This window comes from Spermophilus citellus (genome assembly GCF_964194105.1).
Source record: "Spermophilus citellus genome assembly, chromosome: 1".
NCBI classification, from domain to species: Eukaryota; Metazoa; Chordata; class Mammalia; order Rodentia; family Sciuridae; genus Spermophilus; species Spermophilus citellus.
Genome location: NC_138182.1, coordinates 165,233,431 through 165,258,455, shown reverse-complemented (window position 1 = coordinate 165,258,455; position 25,025 = coordinate 165,233,431). Strand labels below are relative to the sequence as shown.

The window sequence follows — 25,025 nt, the reverse complement described above, 5'->3', positions numbered from 1 at the left end:
AACTAAAAAATAAATTTTTTAAAAAAGAAATATCTCAAATACACAACCTAACTTTACACTTCATAAGACTAGAAAATAAAAACAAACTAAATGCAGGGTTGGCATAGGAGCTACCAAAGATCTAAGCAGAAATAAACTAATTAGAAAATAGAAAAAAATCAACAAATAGATTCAAGTAGTAATCCTCAAAAAGAACAACAACAAAGAAAACGCACAACCAGTACTGAAAAATCTTCATGGCTTCACATGAAGCTAAATTCTACCACACATTCATAGAAGAATTTATACCCATCCTCCTTAAACTCTTCCTAAAAACTAAACTAGATGTAGAGAAAATACTTCCAAACTCATTTCTGAGACCAGTATGACCAAAAAAAAAAAAAAAAAAAAAAAAAAACAGTCAAAGACACCACAAGAAAACAACAGGCCAATATCTCTAATGAACACTAATGAAAAGAATTCTCAATAAAACATAAGCAAACTGAATTCAACATTACAGAAAGAATATTATACACTATGAAGTGAGATTTATACCCGTAATACTAGGCTGATTACACATACACAAGTCAATTATTGTGATACACATCATAAAATAAAAAATAACAACCACATGAACATCCCTATAGAGGCAAAAAAAAGTCATGTGACAAAGCACAACATTCTTTCATGATAAAAACTATGGATAAACTAGTTACAGAAGGAAGTTTCCTCAATGTAACAAAGATCATTTGTAAAAAGCCCACAGCCGACATCATAATTAATGGGGGAAAACAACAACTTTTCTGCTAAGATCTGATACAAGGCAAGGATGCTCACCTCTGTTCCTCATAGTAAATAGTAACAACAGCAATCAGAGAAGAAAAAGAAATAAATGGCATCCAGATTGGAAAGGATGACAAAATTATTCCTGTTTATAGATGACATGACCCTGGAAACTACACACACACACACACACACACACACACACACACACACAGTTAAATTAAAAATTCAGTAAAGTAGCAGGAAAAAGATTTCAAGAAACAAAAATCAGTTATATTTCTGACACAAATAATGATCTATCTGAAAAAGAAATCAAGAAAATAATCCCATATACTATAGCATGAAAAAGAATAAAATACTTGTCAAATGTCAAATGGATTCCCACTATTATAACTATAATGCAGCAATAAAAATATTTTTAATACTCTTTTAGTTGTAGTTGGACACAATACCTTTATTTTATTTATTTATTTTTATGTGGTACTGAGGATCAAACCCAGTGCCTCATACATGCTAGGCAAGTGCATTACCACTGACTCACAATACCAGCCTCTAACATTACCTTTAAAGACATGCGCACCTATAATCCCAATGACTCAGGAGGCTGAGGCAGGAGGATCAAAAGTTCAAGGCCAGCATCAGCAATTTAACAAAGCCCTAAGCAACTTACTAAGACCCTGTCTCAAAATAAAAAATGAAAAAAAAACTGGTGATGTGACTCACTGGTTAAGCAACCCTGGGTTCAATCCCCAATATAAAAACAAAAAAATTTCAAAATATTTCAATTTCTATAATAAGAGTTTGTGATTTGATTATCACACTTTATTTTTTGAGACATCTATCCTAAATAAATCTGAGGATATATTTCTCTTCAAGTAATATAGCATATTTCTTTGTCAGTGATGTAATATAGCCCTTTGTTAATAAACGTAGACTCAATAGAACTGATATCATATATTACTTTACTTACTACATAACAGTAAATAAGTGTCTCACTAAAAGTGTAAAATTTTTTCACCTTAATCAAATAAAAAGAAGAGAAAAATAAAATTTAGAATTCAAATAACTCTAATTTAAGAAAAATAATAACAAAACTTTGCATTTTATAATGTATTCAACATGTTGAAATGTATTCATATTATAGGATCAAGTACTAAATTATTAAATAAGTAAAATGATATAGTACCCTACCAATGAAGATAACACAACACAGGACTCTGAAATAAACCTAATAAATATTTGAATGACAAATCTGGAAAAATTATTTAACCTCTGTATTTCCTCTACTTCTCTATTTATAAAGTAAAGATAATAACAATTCATACCTGAAAGGATATTTTAAGCATTAAGAGATAATATCATGTCTAATACTAAGTAAATAGGAGAAAAAGTCCCTTTTTCATTCTTAATAAAATGAATTGTACATTTTGGAAATAAAAATGAAGATCTTTACCTCAGAAACTGGTATAAAGATATCTAAGTTTACTCAAAGTCATAATTATTGGTCCAAAAAGTACCTTTCACAGCCTAAGTATAATTCAGTTTTAGCATCAAGAAAAATGAAAGATCTCATCAAGGTAATTTTATTCCAGTTGTTGCAAAAGAAAAAAAGCAGAATGAAACACAATAATTCTTTCTTAAAAGATATAGGATAAATTGTTAAATCTTCATATTAACTAAATATGATTGCATTGATGGATATGAAATAAGAGCAACATGTAAATATTTCAATGCTTTTAATATTTACATTAGAATATTCAAAGTTAAAGTACTGATGTCATTCAGAATTAGCAATATTTGTTACATATTCACTATAAGTAAACAAAAAAAAAAATTCAACAGTCTATAATTAGCCTGGAACTAGTTAAACTATAACCTAATAGAGCTATTCAATTTTCTTGGGAGTTATCTTATTCCCTTTTCTCATAAAGAAAATACTGTAAGTGACAGAATGTAATGAAAAAGTCAATAGTATAGAAGGCTTTTTTAAAAAATTCATTTTGGCAAATGATCACAGACAAATTAACAAAAGCTGAATAATGATGATTTCATTTATTTGCTCTATCCACATCTGATTAATAGGCATTAATTCTGTTGATAGAAACAAGAGAAATCTATTGTTATATACAGATTAGAAATGTAAACACTTTGCATTTCCCATAACTACTGACTTCACAAGTTATTTTGAATGTTATTTCAAATAACACTGAATGCCTGAAAAGGTTAGGTAAGCAAAGCGCTCTACTGCCCTCTAACGAAACAAACCAAAAAATAAAAAAATAAAGAAGAAGGAAAAGAACAGAGGAAAAAAAAAAAACTTCAGAAAACTTGTTTTGAAGTATATGTACAACAAGAAAATAATCTTATTTTGCAAAAATGAAATAGACAAACACTAAGACAATTAACTGAAAACAACCTGAAAATATATCAAAATACTGTAGGAAAGCTACAAACACCCAGTTTCATGATAAAATTAGTAGCAAAACAGGAAAGCCTTGAGACAGAAATGTTCTAAGAGAAAGGAGACCACAGTCCAACAATGTTATCTAGTATGATAGCAATTAAAATGTAGCCTTCATTGTAGGCTACATTTTTCATGTGAATGTTGGAAGTGAAAAAGAAGAAAAAGAGCTCCTTAGAAACTACTCTTCAGTGAATTACAGTAAGTTTTCAGTTCAACAGCTCAAAAGTAAACAATATCAAAATACTTTCTTACAATTTACCCTGACTCTAATGCTCTCCAAAGCAGTTTAATATATGCATATTTGTAGGATAACTAAATTTAAAAGAATTTTATACTTTTAAATTTAAAATAGTCAAATGCTTCCTGTCTTAAACACCAATTTAGTACTTTATAGTACTTTGCATCATAAACTAAACAGTACTTTTTAATCTTCCTTTCTAAAAATATTAGTTTGAAAAACAAGCTCCATGACAGAATATTCTTTTTATTTAATATTTTATTTTATTATTTTTACTTAATATTCTTTTTATTTCTTTTTATTTAATGTTCCAATCTGTCAATAATTCTGAATTTTCATTTCTGCACAAAGCAAATGTGATGGTTTAGATATGAGATGTCCCTAAAAAACTTACATGTGAGACAATATAAGAACATTCAGAGATGAAATGATTTGGTTATGAGAGCCTTAAACCAACCAGAACATTAATCTACCTAAAAGGATTAACTGGGTGCTAACTGTAGGCAATTAAGATGTGGTTGGAGGAGGTGGTCACTGGGAGTGTACCTTTGGGGTTTATATTCTGTCTTTGTTGAGCAGAGCTCTCTCTCTGATTCCTGATAGGCATGTCCTGAGCTGCTTCCCTCCTCCACACCCTTTCGTCAGTCATGATGTGCCTCACTTTGGGCCCAGAGCAATGGAGCTGGCCATATAGACTGAGAGCTCTGAAACCCTGAGCCTCACATAAACTTTTCCTTTTGTAAAATTGTTTTTGTCAGGTCCTTTGATCACAGAAACAAAATAAAGCTGACTAAAGCAACAAATATTGGGGGGAAAAGAAATACATGGTCCTTAATATGTAAAAATTAACATCAGGAGCTGGATGAAGTAAGAGGATGAAGAATAGAATACAGGTAATAAAACAGGAAAATGTAAACAAAAGAAAAAAGCAAAACTTCTAGAAGGCAGTTCACTGAGCGAAACAGGTAAAGTATTTAACTGTCCTTTACAGATAGGTACAGCATCACTTGAAGGTAGCATGTTTCTGTGCAGGTTGGCAGTGTCTGTTGCTCAGGAGATAGAAGCAACAAAACCTAAATCTACACAATGCCATAGAAAAGAGAGGCAATACAGACAACAAGTCACTGAAGTCTGCATAGAAAATGAAAAAGACATATCCTGTATATTTGGGTGCTGCTATTCTTCCTGTGTCTGTTAATGAAAATGGTGTGCTGTAGCTCTAATAATTATAAGGCTAATGAATGTGCATATATAATGATATTCATTCAAAATTTCAAAATAGCAACACAGAAAAACATAAATGTACTCAAAGCCCATATCTCAAATGAGTTGAGCTTCACATCTGTATTGACTTCCTGAATAATATGAATTTAAAATATGGCTGTTCTATTACAAGCATTACTCATTCATTCCCTCTGTCTAAAAATATAACAGATACATAGGCATATTGTGAAGCTATAATAAAGGAGCAGGGAGGACTTGAGCATCCCAAAGTCAAGCACTGTAAAGCCATAATGCTTAGTCAAAACAGTATGTTTTCAATCTATAAAATGCTTCTAGCAATTTATACTCAAACTTAACATACTGTAGTCAAAAGGAATAAAACAAGATACTTTGAGTATGTGTGTATATACAGATGTACGTATTCTATTCATGGAATAGCCCAGTTTACACCAGGGCATTCCAGATCATTTCCTAAACTTAAAGAAATGCCTCCCCAGTTCATAGAAGAAAAAGGGACTTTGTGGGCTGTCCATTTTCTCCCAAATTCCCAGCAAGCATAAATATTAAAAATATGGTCAAGGAAAAAAGGGAGTAAGAATCAAGAAATTAGAAAACAAAAAGTAATAATCTCATTAGGAAATAAATTTAGTGAGAATTTTGGCCTAAAACAAGGGTATTTGTTTATTTATTTAAACCCTCAAAAGTGTTACTGATGATGTTAGCAGCCAGCACTTACTGAGCATTTACCATAATAGCAAGCAATGGACTTTACATACACTAGGCATTTAATCTTTACAAAAATTATGTGAAATAGAAACAATTATCTCCATTGTATAAGTGTAGAAATTGACACAAAGATTAAGTACCATAACCAAGATTACACCCCTCTTAACTTGCATAATATACCAGTTTGACTTTTAACCACTAATTTTATATTACTTCCCAGTAAAAACATGAAATGACATTTTGAAACACTGCAATAAACTAATAAATTACACATAAGATCTAAATTGCATAAAATTTTGTAGTCATATAACTTAGATTAGCCCCTGGTTCCAGTTTTTTAAAGACACATATGTGCATAATGCAAGAAAACAATAGTGAAAGATGTAATAAACACTGCCAAAGAATGTTGTAATAAACATTGCCAAAGAAGTATCATTTCCACCCTTCAATGGCCATCATAAATGCTGTTCTTCTCTAATCACATTCAGCCATTGTAAACAATATCTCCTTCCTCAGATCTTCCATAGCACTTCAGTCTCAACTGTTTATCTTAAAATGAGATCAACTCATATAAGAAACAGCAAACAATAGATCCTATACCATATATATGCAGTTTAAACAATAAAACACCCAGCAATATTCACAAATACCTAAAACTTTAAAATTGTAATTTTACATGATCTCTACCAAATTTTTCCTTTGTAGAATTTAAAAGAAAACATTATAAAATGTTCATACAATTCATTCCCAGGTCTCAACACCAAAACAAAAATGTTTTTACAAAAAAAGGCACCTTTCAAGATAGGCTACTTCTTCAGATACATAAAGACGTGATACTTAAATCTGACATCAAAACCTGCCACAAGTAAAGATCTGTCAATTTATTAATCCTTATTTAATTTACCTGATTCATGTTTAAATTTTAAGTCCAAAGAGCAAAGACTCTGCTATCAATAAATTATAAGACCTAACAAACAAAATACATCATATTTCAAAGGGACACCATTTCTTACCTTTGAATCTTCATTATTCACCCCTAGCTGTAACACAGCTTGAGGAGATTTCAGTTTTGCTTGAGCAGAGTGAGCCATTTGAAGGTTAAGCTGCCATCCAACTGTCTCTAGCTATAAAAGACAAGTGTAGATTGGAATCAGATGGTACAGAAGGAAGAAAACAGTCAACTTTAAGCAAATTTCCACTCAGCAGGAATGAACATGGATAGCCTACTCTTCATGGAAAGTCAGTTCCAAGGCTCCTTTAACCTGCACACTCTGCAAATTCTCCCTTTGGGCTCATTAGATTGGCCTCTTGCCATGCCTGTCAAATTCAACAGTAAAAATGATCTTTAAATACACTCTATTCTAAAAATAAAAATTCTAAGCAATGAAGTACACAAAAAGAGCAAATGGCTTTTTGAAGTATATTTTTATTTTAAAATAGCATTGTAAAAGCTAGTATTTTAAAATGGTTACAAATTTCAAGTAGTAAATAGCATATATTGGCAAAAATCCTTTAATGATTTCCCATTATCTTTCAAAAATCTTTGTATTAGGTAAAACTTTCCTTCCTCACTCCCTCCCTGTCTCCTTTCCTTCTTTCATTTTAATGTAGAGAGAAACTAAAGTACCCAGATGGTAAGAGGTTCACACGTTTAGATACAGTGAGAATGGAATAGAGCCTGGTGATGAACTGATATCTACTTGTCACCAGGTGGTACCCAACAGGTTTTCATACTTTACAAAGTACTCTAACTTACCATGGTTCCCAATTATGATGGAAATTAATTAGAATATTTCCTTTGATTTAATTAATACAACAGCACAATTTAACCAGGTAAGACAAAACTAGGAGAGCAATTTAATTTTTCCTGTAAAATGTTAAGCAGTACAAAGGTGGTTTATGGAACCTGACTGATCATTGCTTCCTCCAACCTCAGAAGTATATGATTTTTAGATTCAATTTCATGCAAATATCAAATATCAATATTAGGGAAGTTTTGTAAAATGCAATTATTATATGCCTCTAACAACATGACCCTGATAATGGATTTAGCAAAACTACCTTGGCTATACTGAGTAAAAATGCCAGCTTCACAACAATTTTCACTTGACCAGAATACTAATCACTTAACTTGAAAGACTGCTCAACAGCTAGAATCACAGTAGTGACTCAAAGCCAAGTTGGAAAAGAGCAATGAAAGTATTATCTATGTGAGAGAGGATGTGATGAGAAAATAAAGATACAGTTCTGTTCTTTCTGGCACTTTTAGAGGTTATGTGTATATGGGGAAGATAATGCATAATCCCTAATGAGTAAAAAAATCAATTTAATGGTGCATGTTAAGGATCCTTACTGTACTTGTCTTTTACAGTGATTACAGTAAGCATAGTCTCTGACAAAAGCCAACCACTATTTTCAACAGTCACATGCAACAGAACTTCTAATAAATACATTATATTCACTCTCATACTCACAAGCATTTTGACATGCAATGCCTTAACTGGAAAGCACCTTCTAGATATTCATATGGACCTGTGGAACATTGTATTGATCTTACTTAACTGATCCTACCCCTATTTTTTAGGCATTTAACATAACTAATGAAAATAAATACTAAGCAAATAAATTAAAATATGCCCCCATTGTGGTAAGGCTTTGGTATCAATTAATAAATGCTTAGAGACTGCATAAAGTTGGTAGGGGAGAATTTAAAAGAGCACTGAACTTGAAGTTTATGCTTTGGCTCATGGTCACGCTATCACTCACTAGCTATGTGTCCCTGGCTAAGTCTTAATCTTTCAAGATCTCAATTTCCTCATGAAATAAAAATATCTATCTGAACTATCTACTTTTCTAATTTATTGGCAGTATCAAAATACAAAGTGCATACTCAGTAATAGTGAAGCTTCAAAGCATTATAAATACAAAGCATTTTGGTCATTTAATTTTTATCTTTCAAATATTTTTCAAATATCTTCCAAAATTCATGAGCCAATTCCGATACTATCATCCATCTCTTCCCAGACTACCACAAATAATAATCTAACTGGGCTCCTTGCCTCCTATCTAACCACATCATCTTATCCCATTTTCCTTCTTAAAATTCTCTAATAGCTCTTTATTACCTACAATATAAAAACCAAATTCTTAAGTCCTAAAACTAGTCTACAAAGCTCCTCAAAATGTGATGCCTAACTACCTCCCCATTACTGTGCTCTAGTACAGCTTACTAATCATCTATCATCAGCAACACTGAACCAAGTGTCATTCCCAGAGTGCACTATGTGACTTCCTATGTGATTTTGATCCACTGTTATTTCCTCTGTGGTTTTTCACTTTTCCTTCTCTCTGCAGTTTGCCACTCGGCTCTCTCAGTATTCTGTACCTTCTCTATTAACACTTAGATCAGTATATCCCAATTATTTGCCTAGTGTTTATGTTCTCAGGGTAGACTGAGATAAGGCTAGAGTTATAATCAAAGTGACTGGGCACAAAACATACATATGCTTTCAAGGAAGAGTATTTACCTGAAAATGAATGGCAGCAGAAAGGGGAGCAAAAAAATAGTTCTATTTCCATTTGTTTATGGTTTTGTAATTAGTCAAAACTATAACCTACGGAGTCAACATTTTGGTTGATTCTTTTTACATGCTCATAAACTCACATACACAATTAATTTTTATATCTACAGATCAAAGCTTGCCCAGAAACACTTTCTATAGTGAGTAAAAATTACCTTATAGTGGTTACTTGGACTGGTAAGTAATAATAAGACTATAGACTATGGACTATGGAATTCATTAGAAGCTAACCTTAAATAAGTTAAATGTTCACCTCTGTGAGCCTCAATTTACTCACTTGCAAATTGGAAGCTAATAATACCTCACTAACTTATTGAAAAAGAATTAAATGTTGTTTTTTCAAATATTGAATTAATGGCATCTCCTTTCCCAACTTCTCCAATTTAGTGTTCTTTTCAAACTATACATTCTATACTCAAGTAGGTACATGTATATTTATAATATAGCTAAGAATTATCCTTCTGTGCTCATATTATTCATTGTCATTTTTAAATTTATTTATTTATTTATTTATTTATTTATTTTGATTCATTGTACACAACTGCAGCACAACAACTTTTGCCAAAGTGAATGTCTTATAGTATACTATTTAATTATTCCTAAGAATTCATAATGAGATATGATAGTTATCAATATTTTAATTACACATGAAACAACAAAATCTAAGGTAGAGTTTTTCCTTAAGTTGGCTAAACTTCATTTGCTTCTATTTAAAATAAAAGTGTATTCTATATACATTATACACCTGTACATTAAAATACTCAGCAACTGCATATCCACCCAAACCGACCAGTGCGAGACCTAGGCTCACAGTAGGCCTGGACTGGCTAATTTCACTTAGCATTATCCTCTCTAACTCCATCCATTTACCTGCAAATGCCATGATTTTATTCTCTTTTATTGCTGAGTAAAATCCCATTGTGTATATATGCCACTTTTTTTATCCATTCATCTGTTGAAGGGCATCTAGGTTGGCTCTACAGTTTAGCTATTGTGAATTGTGCTGCTATAAACATTGATGTGGCTGTGTCCCTATAGTATGAGAAGAGGGATAGCTGGGTCAAATAGTGGTTCCATTCCTAGATTTCCAAGGAATCTCTCAACTCCATGAACTTGACCTAAGAGTAAAACTACCATTACTTATCAAAGAATTTTTATTTGGAATTCTGACAAGCAAATAAATATAATAAAAAGAATCTCTGTGGCAAAAAAAAAAAGAAACTGGCATTTTTATTTTTTTCAAGTCTTAACTTCTGAATGTGTACTTAAGCAACACTTATGCAGTTTTTTAATGAAATCTTTGAGTCTCCATAATAAGATTATGACTTGTTTTTTAATCATTCAAATTTGTATTCAAATTCCAGGCTCACCATCATAATTTCAGGCTATTGGAAAAATTACTTAATCCTTATAATCTCAGTTTCTTCATGCTGGGTAAAACAGAGGAAATCTAATTAACCATTGCATTGAGTATTTGTTGCCACTGAGATATGTGTAAAAGTACCAGCAAAGTGTCTGACAAATAGAAGATTAAAAATGCACCATACTTTCCATTCCTTTTTACTTCAAGATCAACATTGATTATTTTCACAGTAATATACTGCAATCCCTTTGAAGACCTTAATTTTTTTTAAAAAAGTTAAACAATATCTTTTCATGTTTACTGAATTTATTTCATAACCTGTTTTTCCCATATGGTAAAAACTGTAATAAAAACTGTTATCTCTAAAAGTATTTTAGCATAGAAATTTCTCCCCTTCCTGTGTATCTGATTTCTAGGATTCAGTTCTAGACATATTGTAAGCCTTACATAACTTTATTTCTCTCTTTAAGTTTATTCTCTTAAATGCCATTGCTACAACAAATCTCGGAGTCCTATTCCCTATCTATAACTATCCATTCCCTATCTATATGTCCCTGTCTTACCCCTTCAATGCATAAGCGTCACTTCTGATTCTTGGCCACAGAACTCACTTTTCTTTTTTACACACTTATTTATCTTTTAAATCACATGTATATTTACTTTCAAATATGCTCTATCAATTTGTTTGGGCATATCTCTTATATAAAGTCCAGAAATGATTTTACTTTATAATCCTTTGGCCAAGAAATCTTAAGTAGGTGATTTGCTCATTTCTATTAATTTTGCTTTGTTCTGTTTTTGCACTGCTAGGGATTGAACAGAGGGCCTGTACACACTACACAAACACTGTAACATAGAACTATATCCCAGCTCTCATTTCTATAAATTGTTATAAAGATATTTAATCCTTATTTTGAATGATTTAAGTTTACACTTTTTGTTTTTATACCTATTTCTAAATATCATTATATGCTATATATGCCATATATGTGCTACTTCTGATACATACAGAGTATTCTCTGACCGCAATGATATCAAAGGAGAAATGAAAATCAAAAAGACAACAGAAAAATCCCCAAACATTTGCAAACAAAACAACATGCTTTTAAATAATCCACAAGTCAAAAGAGAAAGTTCTCAAGGGAAATCAAAATATCCATTGAACTAATTGAAAGTGAAAACACAGTGTATTAAATTCTGTGAGACACAGAACAACATATTTATAAGAAGGAAATTTAAAGCACCAAATGACTACATCTAATAAAAGAAAAAGCCCAGGTTTCTACTTCAAGACTCCACAGACAAGAAAAAAGAAAGTGAACCTCAACTGAACTCTCAAACCTTGTACAAAAACTAACTTAAATGGGATCATGACACAAATCAAAACGTAAAACTGCACAATTTTAGGGGGGAAAAAAAACTAAACAAAAAGTTCCAGACAACTGAAAGCTAGGCAAACCAGTTCTTAGGTTTAACAACTAAAACAAAATCCATAAAAGAAAAAAATAGTAAATTTGTCCTCAAAAAAGTGAATAATTTTTGCTTTGCAAATAACCCTATTAAGATGAGAACTCTACAGACGAGGAGAAAATATTTTCAAATCACATTTCTGACAAAGAATTAGTAACTAAAATATATAAAGAGCCCTCAAACTCAACAATAAAGAATCCAATTAAGAAAGTACAAAAGAGGGAAGAAAGGTGGGAGGGAAAGGGAGAGAGAAGGGGAATTGCACGGAAGAAGGAAGGAGACCCTCATCGTTATACAAAATTACATATATGATGGTGTGAGGGGGAAGAAAAAAAAGGGAGAGAGAAATGTGTCATAGTAGATTGGGTAGAGAGAAGTGATGGGAGGGGAAGGGAGTGGAAAGGGGGATAGTAAGGACAGAAGAATAAAATAGACACTAGTATTGCTGTATGTATATATGTGACTATATGGCCAATGTGATTCTGCAACCTGTACACTCAGAAAAATGAGAAATTATAGCCCATTTGACTCAAATGTATGATATGTCAAGATCATTGTACTGTCATGTGTAACTAATTAAAACAAATTTTAAAAAAAAGAAAGTACAAAAGACATGAAGAGTCATTTCACCAAAGAGAACATGCAGGTGGCAAATGAGCACAAGAAAAAATGTTGAACATGATCAATTATCTGAGAAATGCAAATTGAAACCATGATGAGATATCACCACACAATTATTAGAACAGTTAAAATAAAAAATAATGACAACACATATGCTGGCAAGGATATGGAAAAAGAAGATACCTCATACATTGCTGATGGGAATGCAAAAAGATACAGCCACTCTGGAAAATATATTGGTAGTTTCTAATAAAACTAAACTAAAACTACCATAGAATCCAACAAGTGTACTCCTGAGCATTTATTCAAGAGAATTAAAAAACTTATGATCACATAACTACAATATACAAATGTTTATAACAACTTTATTTGTAATAATGAAAACAACTCAGATATCCTTTCAAGACTGAAATGTTTAAATAAACTAGTTTGTATCTATACTACGGAATACTGCTTAGCAATAAAAAGGAACCACTGAATACATATAACAAGAATGAATCTTTAAAGAATTATGGTGAGTGAAAAAGTCAATTCCAGAATATTATATACTGTACTACTCCATTTATATAACATTCTTGAAATGAGAATTTATGACTTCTCAACAATGTGTGTGCAACTAAACCTTTGTTTAAAATAATAGATCAAGCATAATTTTACACTTATCTAAAATAGAAATTTCCACTCTTTCCATCATACTGTATGATTACTTCCTCACAGTTTACCAAAGGAAATAGGAGAGACCACCAATTCCATTGGAAACAACATTCTATGTACCAGAGCACAACACTATAGCACAAATGATTATACTTCAATTTTTGCCTTAATTTTTTTGAAAGAAAATTATGTAGAATGAGAAAAGGGTACACACAATCACCAAAAGTAGGTTCATTAATCAAATGAGCAAACTTATAAACAATCTATTATTTGAAGACCCTCCAAAAGAGCCCAAGTTTTTTTCTCCTTTTTAGGTTTCAGGGCTCAAAGTTCTATTCAAAAGGTCTAGTTGTTTGAAAGGTGGAATAAATTTGCAAAAAGAATATTATAAATTATTATTAAATTGCCAAACAAATATAAGAAATGTAGGTAATTCTTAACTTTTGTATACAATAGATTATTTTTCTCTTTTTTAAAAGGATGTCTTATTTAAAGAATGTTTATTTTGGCTCACAATCCCATAGGTGGTCCAGGGTGGGCCGATCCCACTGCGGGCCAATCCCACTGCTCTCAGCCAAGTGAAGGAGAGTTTCTACATTCATAGAGGCAAAGAAGAGATAGGGAAGGGGGAAGGAGCTACATGAATCCTTCCAAGGCACGCCCCCACTAAAACAGATTCTTAACTAGGGGAATGTCTAAAACTCAAAAATAATAAAGGAAGTTTCACTCTCTCCTTCCTCAGGGCTAAAAACAAGTTATGCCCTGGCATTAAGACAAATCTTTAATTTCAGCATTTTATTTATATATATGGCTTTCTTAAATATTATATACATATATATCATCCTTAAAGCAACAATTATACAATTTGAGAAAAAGCACAATGTTTTCAGGATACTAATAAGTCTTACCTCTATATAAATTGTGTCACATTTATGAAACTTATACTCCTTATCAGAAGAATCACACTTCCATCCTAGCTTTCTATTCATTCTTAAATAATAATGGCAAAATGATATAAGGATTACATCAATCATCACTGTAGTATAAAGTTGGCAATGTTACCAAAGGTTACATTTTAACTGAAAGAAGTAGAAGAGGTCATATATCAAAATGTCCATTCATTCACTGATAAATAGAAGACTGAATTTGGCACACACTAAAACAGATTTTAGTGGCACTGATGGAAAACATGAAATAAATACTAGTATATAAATCAAGAACCACTTATGTAAATAAATTCACTCTCAGTGTGAGACCTCTCTTTTTCTCTTTGGGAGAAAGGAAGGTATTGGTATAAAGGTACTACCCTACTTATGAAGGGACTAAAGAGAGGGAAAAAATAGAAGCTTAACATTGAGACTCATCTGAAAGTCAGTTTAACATGGTTGCTGTAAAATCTGTCAGATTAAAACCACAAGCCTACTATTCATACCCCTTTCAGCTAAGAAATACCATTCACCCTGGTCACAGCTATAATTAAACAGTGCTGTTCATCATATACAAGTCCTAGACTGATAACATGCTACTTCATATCACTTCCCAGTATTGGATACCAAAACTCTGGAATTATCTATTCAGTGTGTGACTGTTCTAAGAATCTATTCAAGAAGCATTCATTAAGTATGAACACTCAATATACTACTTTAGGTTTGAGGGTACAACAGTGGAAAAACACAATGAACAGAAATATCTACTTTTCACACGGGAAATGGGGGTCCAAGAAAAGTGTTAAAAGAATAATCTAAAATTCAGTTTAGTTTACTAGTGTTCAGTTTCAGATGCCTAGTAGACAGTTGAAATTAATGAGCAGGCAATCCCAGAGTAGAGGCAAAAAAATTATAATTTAAACTCTAAAGCCTAAATAAGATTACTGAAGAAGGGGATATGGATAGAAAGAAAAAAAAGGGACCAACAATTAAGTCCAAACATATTGCAATATTTATAAGTTGTGAAATTTTTAAAAAAAAATGTAGCAAATGTGGCTAAGAGATACAGCCAAAAAAAGAGAAAAACTAAAGAAGTGTGGACATGACTTTTATACTATCTTGGATGCTCAGGACATAAAATAAACCTACAATCTCTGCCAAAATTATCCAAGTCTACTGGTAAAGACAAACATTTTAAAAAAATCTAATCAGTGATTTTATTAAGGTTATGATAAAAAAGATTAATATGAAAAATCAGTAATCTTCCAACATAACAGAAGTAGACAGAAAAATAACAAAAATGTAATAGGTATTTGTAGTAACAAACATAATCATACAAATGCATAGGAAAAATGTAACAAAATTTGTGTAAGTTCTGAACAATGAAAAACTATGAATATAATTGAAATAAATTATAGAAGATATCAATAAATCAAGAGATACACATGCTCGTGAATTTGAAGGCTTATCAAACATGTCAGTTGACACTAAAATTTAAATAGAAATGCAGAAGAGACAAATCAAATTTTAGAAAAGAAAAGAAAGTTGGAGGAATTATACTACCTAACTTCAATACTTTCAACAATCGAGAAAATGTGGCATTGGCAAAAAGATAAGAGACCCATCAAACAATTCCTAACAAAGGTGCCAAAGCAAATGAGACTGGAACACCTGAAAATCTGAATAGGAAAAAAAAAAGTGAATAACCCCTACCTCAAACCAACACAAAAAAATTAACTCAAAAAAAATCGGAGTTCATAACCCACTTGAATCAAATGTATGAAATATGATATGTCAAGAGCTATGTAATTTTTTGAGCAACTAATAATAAAAAAATCAGTTTTTATGTAAGCATAAAAACTATAAAGCTCCTAGAAGAAAAAAACAAAAGAAAATCTCTATGATCTTGGGATAGACAGAGATTTTTAGATAGGAGATTAAAAGGATTAACTATACAAGAAAAAAAGTACAACTAGACTTCATCAAAATTTTAAAAATTTATCCTTCAAAAGTTAATATTAAGGGTTTGGGGATATAACTCAGTTGGTAGAGTGTTTGCCTCTCATGCACAAAGTCCTGGGTTCAATCCCCAGCACCAAAAAAAAAGAGAAAAGAAAAGAAAAAGAAAGAAAGAAAAGAAAAAAATAACCATTAAGGAAAAGGAAAAGCAAACCACAGACTGATAGAATATTCACAATGCATATATTTGATAAAAACCTATATCCAAAATATATAAAGAATTCTTACCACTCAATAATAAGACAAAGAAATATATACAAAAAGCAGCAAAAATTTGACCAGACACCTCACAAAAGATGATATATGAGTTTGCAGTAAAAACATAAAAAGATGTTCAACGTTCCTGTTATAAGGAAAATACAAATCATGACATACAACTCTAGAGCCATCAAAACAGCTAAAATGCAAAAGACTGACAATACCAAGTATTGGCCAGAATATAGAACAACTGAAGATTGAAATGTAAAAGATATAACCACTTTGTAAAAATGTTTGACAATTTTTTATAAAGTAAAACCTACATGTACCCTACAACCCAATCAATACCTACAAATAGCCCAGATGTCCATCAACATATAAATGGATTAACAAATTGTGTTATATCCATACAGTAAGTATTACCCTGTGATAAAAAAGAACGACAAATACATGCAAGAAAATGGATAAACCTCAAAATCACTGCACTCATTAGATAAAGTTAGACACACAAAAAAGTATAACTGTATGATTCTGTTTATATAAAATCCTAGAAAACGCCACATATAGTGTCAGAAAATAGATCAGGGGTTACCTAGGTTAAGGTTAGTCGTGCAAGAGACTGCAAAGGGGCATGGAAAATTTTTTGAGGGTAATGAAAATGCCCTGTTTCTTGATTATGTTTATGATCTCATGGATACAGACATGGAACTATATAACTTAAAAGGATATAGTTTCATACTATGCAATTTATAATTTTAAATTGTTATTTTAAAAAGATACCATGTACTAAAAGACATAACAAATCAATGTGTAGATGAAATGGGAGACTATATTCAGCTATCTGCCACCAATCACCCTCTGCCATCTTCTAGTCCACAGCAAGAACAGGAAGCAACAAGTCACTAAGGACTCAGCTTACACCATTGCTTGTCCCTAAAGAAAGAACCCTGTACTGTGACACCTATAAGAATACACAAATAACATCAGAATCTCTGAGGTGACCAGTATAAGATATGCCATCTATACTGCATAGATATGAATATATTACAATATATTACAAAGATGTTAAAACTTGAATTTACATTCAAGTTATCCTGTAATAAGTGACTACCTCCCTCCACAAAGCCTACCTTACAAATCTCCACCAGTGCTGAGTAATATTCCATTGTGTATACATTAAACACTCTCTAGAGTACATTAGGAATGTGTTACTCTCTGTAAAATCCAAAGTAAATCTCCTTTTGGCATTCTGTGCTTTTAATGTTATTGCTATATCAAATAATAATAAGAGGTAGAAATGCTTTATTATATATGCCACCACTGAAGGCAACTTCCTAGTTTAAGTATACCCTCAAGTTCAGACACCAAAAAGTCAGCCTAGTTTCACTACAGGGTGACAAGGAATTTGTATTTCTTAACTTGCAGATTTAGCCAAAGTACCTAATCACGAGATTGATCTTCATTATCCAAAGTGTAAGGAGTTGAGGGAAAATATCAACAAATCTTCTTTTAAATTGTTTGCCTCCTCTGCATACCAAGAATATACGAAGATAACAGTATAAGTTTAAGAACAGTGAAATGTCATACAACAAATGCTCTCACGATTGGTGACACTCTGAAAAAGTACATCAACTCTATTTAGCAAGTGCACATCTTTGAATACTATGACATAAAAAGAGTAATTTTGCTAACAGCACAGTTCTTTGGCATTAGCAAAATCTTTATTCAATTTGTTAATGGTCTGGTTTCAACCAATTACTTATAAAGTAGAAAATACATTTCTGTTTCAAAAAAAGACTGATTAAGGGTTTCTTGGATCTAAAGCTCTTTAAATTGATTGCTGCATCAACAGCTAAATCCATCAACTTCTTTTCCAGGGGAATTTCCATTTGTTTCAAGCTAAAGTAATTCTTCCTATATTTCACTTCCTATATTTTCATTTTTAAAAAGGAAAAAAATTAATGATTAGAATCTAGTATTCCAGCAAAATTCAAGAGCCATAAAAATAAATGAACCACAAGAAAAGCCCAAAGTACAACCAAAATGAAAAACAAAGACAAATGGGAAATACAAAATATAATTCATACTCTCCTCCTTAACTGTTCTTTTCTCCAAAAATTAGAAATATCCTTCTTTATAAGAAAATAAAATAGACTAAACTTCTAAATAGCAAAATTTGTAAACAAGAATATTGTACATTTATTCATTTAACAATTATTTGAGAATCCACAATCTCCCAAGGGCCACTAAAGTAATGAAAATATAGCAATGAACAAAACAGACAAAAAATTCTGTCCTTGTAGAACTCATATTCTAGTGATAGAGAGAATACAAAAGTAAACAGATAAAATATATACTGGGTCAGATAAGTGTAAATATTAAGAAGCAAAATATCACATTTAAACAAAGACCTAAAGAAGGTAAGGAAGCCAACCACATGGACATACAGGAGAAAAACTGAGGGGAAAAAAAAAAGGTCACAGGCATTCAGAGTAAGCCAGGTAGAGGATATTAAGAAATGAAAGTAACAATATAGACAGTGGATCTGGGGGTAAGTGGGTGGGGGGCTAAAATCATATAAGCAATTGTAAAAACCCAACTTCTATTACAAGCAACATGGAAAGCCATTAGTGGATATGAGGCAGTGAAGGAATAGAAGATGACTTACAATTTTTAAGAATCATTTAAAATTTTTTATTTGTTTTAATTAATTATATATGACATTACAATGACTTTGATATATCATACATTTGAATCAGATGGGATATAATTTCTCATTTTTCTGAGTGTACAGGTTGCAGAATCATATTGGTCATACAGTCACATATATACACACAGTAATAATAATGTCTGTTTCATTCTACTATCCTTCCTATCTCCCAACCCCTCCTCTTCCCTCCTATCAATTCTCTCTACCTAATCTAAGGTAACGCTATTCATTTTTTTTTTCACATCTTCATAACATGTATTTTGTGTAATGATGAGGTTTTCCTTCCATCATCCATGCAATTCCCCTTCTCCTTCCCTTTCCTTCCCACCCCTCTTTCCTATGTAGAGGTAATCTTCTTCCCATGTTCTTCCTCCCTACCCCATTTTGAGTCACCCCCCTTATATCAGAGAAGACATTCGCCATTTATTTTTTAGGGGGGGATTGGCTAACTTCACTTAGCATAATCTGCTCTAATGCCATCCATTTCCCTGCAAATACCATTATCTTATTATTTTTAGTGCTGAGTAATATTCCATTGTGTATAAATACCACATTTTTTTATCCATTCATCCATTGAAGGGCATCTAGGTTGGCTCCACAGTCTAGCTATTGTGAATTGTGCTGCTATAAACATTGATGTCCCAGTAGTATGCTGTTTTTAGGTTCTTTGAGTATAGTCCAAGAAGAGGAATAGCTAGGTAAAATGGTGGTTCCATTCCAAGCCTTCCAAGGAATCTCCATACTTCTTTCCAAATTGGCTGCACCAATTTGCAGTCCCACCAGCAGTGTATGGGTGTACCTTTTTCCAACATCCTTGCCAGCACTTGTTGTTGTTTGTCTTCATGATGGCTGCCATTCTTACTGGAGTGAGATGGTATCTTAGAGTAGTTTTAATTTGCATTTCTCTAATTGCTATAGATGATGAGCATTTTTTCATATATTTGTTGATTGATTGTATATCCTCTTCTGAGAAGTGTCTGTTCAGGTCCTTGGCCCATTTGTTGATTTGGTTAATTATTTTTTTGGTGCTTAGCTTTTTGAGCTCTTTGTATACCCTAGAGATTAGAGCTCTATCTGATGTGTGAGGGGTAAAAACTTGTTCCCAAGATGTAGACTCCCTATTCATCTCACAAATTATTTCTCTTGCTGAGAAAAAAAAAACTTTTTAGTTTAAATTCATCCCATTTGTTGATTCTTGGTTTTAATTCTTGTGCAATAGGCATCTTATTAAGGAAATTGGGGCCTAGCCCCATGTGATAGAGATTAGGGCCTATTTTTTCTTCTATTAGACGCAGAGTCTCTGGTTTAATTCCTAGATCCTTGGTCCATCGTGAGTTCACTTTTGTGCATGGTGAGAGATAGGGATTCAATTTCATTTTGTTGCATATGGATTTCCAGTTTTCCCAGCGCCATTTGTTGAAGATACTATCCTTTCTCCAGTGAATGCCTTTAGCACCTTGTCTAATATAAGGTAGTTGTAATTTTGAGGGTTAGTCTCTGTGTCCTCTATTCTGTACCATTGGTCTACCAGCCTGTTTTGGTGCCAGTACCATGCTGTTTTTGTTACTATTGCTCTGTAGTATAGTTTAAGATCTGGTATAACGATACCACCTGTTTCATTCTTCCTGTTTAGATAAAAATCATTTTTGATTCTTAAATCAAACAATGATTGGGAAGTAACTTATATCACACTAACCTCCTTAAAGATAAAAATCATCACCTGTAGACAAAAATAGTTTTTAAAAATGTGACAGCATTGGAGAATGACTAAAAGCAGGCAGAAGTTAAAATAAAGTTGTCTCAAAAAATAAATGGAATTTGAACTTTAAAGAAAGGGACTTTACAAGGTGAGATATTCACTCATATATGACTTTTCCCAATCCTTGTAGCAGAGGGTGCCTAAAATTCTAATGGAAATCCTCAGCCTTTTTGGCATGAGGGGTCAGCCGTGCTATTTCTAGATACTTACTCAAAGAAAATGAAAATAAATGCCTATTAAAAGACTTGTATACAAATGTTCATAGTGATGTTATTCATAATATCCAGGAACTGTGAACAATAAATATCCACAAACAGGAATATGGATAAACAAATTATGATTTTCATACAATGTAATACTATTTAGCAAGAAAAGAATTACTGACACATGTAATAATATGAATAAACCCAAAATATGTTAAATGACATTAGTCAGATACATTTCATACAAGTCCATTTTAATTAATTACAGTATCAGATAAAACTAAGTTAAGATGGTAGAAATCAAAAAGTGAGCATGAGGGGAAAAGGAACTGACTGAAATTGAGCACTTTCTGGAGATGAAACACTTGTTTCAAATGATTTGCTTTGTTTCAAATGATCGAATGGGTACACATAATTTCTTAAAGTCATCAAAATGAACACCTAAAATCTCAGCTTACCACAGATAAATTATATTTCAATAAAAAGAAATTTAAAAACACATTGCAACATTTAAACCATAGAACCGCTTAAGTTAATTCAAGCATATAGGGAAACCTGACTTTTACTTGAATAGCATGCCAACAACTAAGGTAACAAGAGAGGAAAGTTTGAGTTGTATGAGAATATAATCACAACAAAATACCTTTCCTGTAAATGAAGACAATAACATTAAGAAGTAGTTAAGATTGGGCATGGTGGCACAAGCCTGAAATCCCAGCAGCTCAGGAGGTTGAGACAGGAGGATTGCAAGTTCCTCAGCAAGGGCAAAATGCTAAGCAACTCAGTGAGATCCTGTCTTTAAATAAAAACAAAAAATAGGAAGGGAGGCTTAGTGGCCGAGTGCCCCAGAGTTCAATCCCTGGTACTAAAAAAATGTGGTGTTTTTTTTTTCAATTTTTTAAATTTTAAAAATCTTGAATAAACTTTCAGATATTTATTCATAGCTATATTCCATGTTTCAATATTTAGATGCACAAAATGTGCTTTTTCTGCCCTTTTTATAATAAAGCCTTTCATTTAACCTTGGAGTTCCAAAAGAAACAAAATTTAAATATTAAATAAAATAATAACAAAAAACATAATTTTTAATGTAAACTTCTAGTTTCTTATTCACATGAAAAACAGGTATTTAGAGTTCAGTACAAGACACTCTGAGTTTGATATACCTGGAAGACCTCCATGTGAAGACTACATTAACAGTACTATATATGGCTCTGAAACTCAGGGGAGAAATTTTGGATTTGCATATTTTGAAGTATTGGTATTTGTAAGATAAGACAGCCAGGGAGAAGGAAGGCCAGGCATGAAAGTCAAATCCTCCTAAGCTATAGTGCTCAGCAATGTACATAATGCAGAATTGTTGGCTAGTATGAACACTGGACATATTTCCTTGGTACCTGCTTAGGTTTTCCTGGACCTGATGACCACAAGATCCTAGTGGAATCTAATGCATTAAATTAGATAACTTATGGTGAATTCTTCTCTCTCCCTATCTCTTGTTATAGTTTATAATTTTATTATTTCTTTATATTATTTATTCAATGGAGATGCTCTTATCTCAAAAGACCTGTCAACATTATAAATTTTAAAAAGTAATCATTAACCAAAACATCAGATTAAAACTTTATGACATTGTTTAAATATTAAATGAGTTACAATTTTAAAAAAATTTTAAACTCAGTTTAAAGGACTGTTGATCATTTGTTCTCCTATTCAGTCTTCAGTTTATATTCCTTTTTCAGAGTATATTTGTAAAGATTTTAGTATATAACTAGTCCAAAATTAATGTGTTCTGTCAAATGAAAGGTACTTTATTAAGGAAAATAGATCTCTCCTAGAATCTGGTTGTTCTTTTTAAAGGAAGGAAAAATACAAATTTTAAAAGTGAATAAAAAGAAAAACAAGTATCTACTAATTAAAAAATTAAGTGTTATACTTAACAATAAAATGGAGAGAGGGCAGGACTAGGGATGTAGCTCAGTCTCAGTTGTAAAGTATTTGCCTAAGATACACAAGACCCTGAGATGGATCTCCAATACCACAAAAACAAACAAACAATAAAATAAATTTTACAATAACTTAAATTTTGAATGTTTTAGAAACATTATTAATGTTATTTAATGTTTCTATAACATTAATATTACTTAAATGTTATAGAAACATTATTATCTTAGGAATCTTAGCCATCCATTTTTAAATGTAAATTGTTCAAGAACCTGCAAGAATAAAATTTTATTACGTAAAGAAATAATTTAGCCAGACCTGGTGGTGCTCCCGAGCCGCCTGTAATCCCAGTGGCACTGGAGGCTGAGACAGGAAGATCGCGAGTTCAAAGCCAGCCTCAGCAATGGCAAGGGGCTAAGCAAGGCAGTGAGACCCTGTCTCTAAATAAAATACCAAAATAGGTCTGGGGATGTGGCTCAGTGGCTGAGTGCCCCTGAGTTCAATTCCTGATACCAAAAAAAGAAAAAACAAGAAATAATTTATATTATGAATAAAATCCGACATGCAAATGGTGAAGTGAAGAACAATCTTTTTTTTTTTTTAAATATTTATTTATTTATTAGTTCTCGGCGGACACAACATCTTTGTTGGTATGTGGTGCTGAGGATCGAACCCGGGCCGCACGCATGCCAGGCGAGCGCGCTACCGCTTGAGCCACATCCCCAGCCCCGAAGAACAATCTTAATAGAAAAAAAAAATCCCATTAAAAGCATTTTGAAAATTCCAAACAGATACAATGGACAAATTCATACTTTAAAAACACTGTCAAAAATACATAAATGTTTTTAAGAAAAGGAGTCAATGTGTGTACCCTTTAAAGAGCAAGCACCTCTATCAGTGCTTAAAATATGCCTTCTATACATTTCTAATAACCTTATTTGTAAAGGTATTTTATTAAAAAATATACAAAATAGCACAGTTTAAGAATTATGACCCAGAAAAAAAAGTTCTCAGAAAAAAAAAATAGATTGATTTAAAAAATATCTGACATGTCAGTTTATATATTTAGTAGAGTAGAAACACATGTAAAGGCACTCTAAATAGAATTTCAGGAACAAAGTTAAACATAGTATTTAATTCTGACTAAAAGAGGATTCAGAATTTAATAAATGTTATGACCACAAGGCATTATTTTAAAATCAAACAGAAAACCCTGTTAGGAGAGCTCTGCTGACAGTCAACACTGATAAAAGAGGGAGGAATATAAATCCTCATAAATGGTGATGACATTTCAGTCTCAAGTCTCCAAAGAGATTAAGACAAAGTGCTAAAAAAAAGTGAGAGGAGATAAAACTTTAAATTTTTTTTCAATCATATCCTAGGAAAAGTTATCATTATGATTATTTTTCGATCTGCCTTTCTCACTTATTAGCTCTAAATAACAAAAGAGAAGAAAAGGTGTTTTTCAACTGATCTTTGACAAAGGTGCCAAGAACACACAATGGGGAAAGATAATCTCTTCAACAAATGGTACTGAAAATACTGGCTATCTATATATAAAAGAATGAAACTGGACCTTTATCTTACACCATATACAAAACTTAATCTGAAATAGATTAAACACATAATGTTAAGATATGAAACTAAAACTTCCTATAAAATGCATAGGAAGAAAGCTCCTTGACATTGGTCTTGGTGATGATTTTTTTTTATATGAAACCAAAAGTATAGGCAACAAAAGCAAAAATAAACAAATGGGACTACATTGAACTAAAAAATATCTGTACAGCAAACAACAAACAAAATGAAAAGGCAACCTACAAAATGTGAGAAAACATTTTCAAATGATATATCTGATAAGGGTTTATTATTCAAAATGTGTAAAGAATTCACAGTCCTCAACAGCAAATCAACCCAATTTTTAAAAAACTGGGAAAGCACACAAATAGGTACTTCCCAAATAAGATGGAAAAATGGCCAACTATATAAAAAAAAGTGTTCAACATCACTCATCTTCAGAAATATGCATATCAAAACAACAATGAAATATTATTTCTACATGTTAGGATGGCTATTATCAAAAAGACAAGAAATGACAAGTGTTGACAACAGTGTGGACAAAAAAGATTACTTGTACACTGATGGTAAGAATGTAAACTCATA

At 31.9% G+C, this 25,025-nt stretch overlaps 1 protein-coding gene across 3 annotated transcripts in view; it reads right to left on the bottom strand.

Moving 5' to 3' along the window:
• The window catches only part of COMMD10 (COMM domain containing 10), a 228,491-nt gene that overhangs the window by 190,290 nt on the left and 13,176 nt on the right, over positions 1-25,025 (bottom strand). For 2 of the 3 annotated variants that reach the window (XM_081305290.1, XM_081305291.1), the window contains exon 5: positions 6,428-6,538. In XM_081305290.1, coding sequence (XP_081161416.1) covers positions 6,428-6,538 — 111 coding nt within the window. Of the gene's footprint in view, positions 1-2,832; positions 2,854-6,427; positions 6,539-25,025 lie in introns of those variants that run through there. The other variant, XM_081305292.1, reaches the window with a different exon arrangement.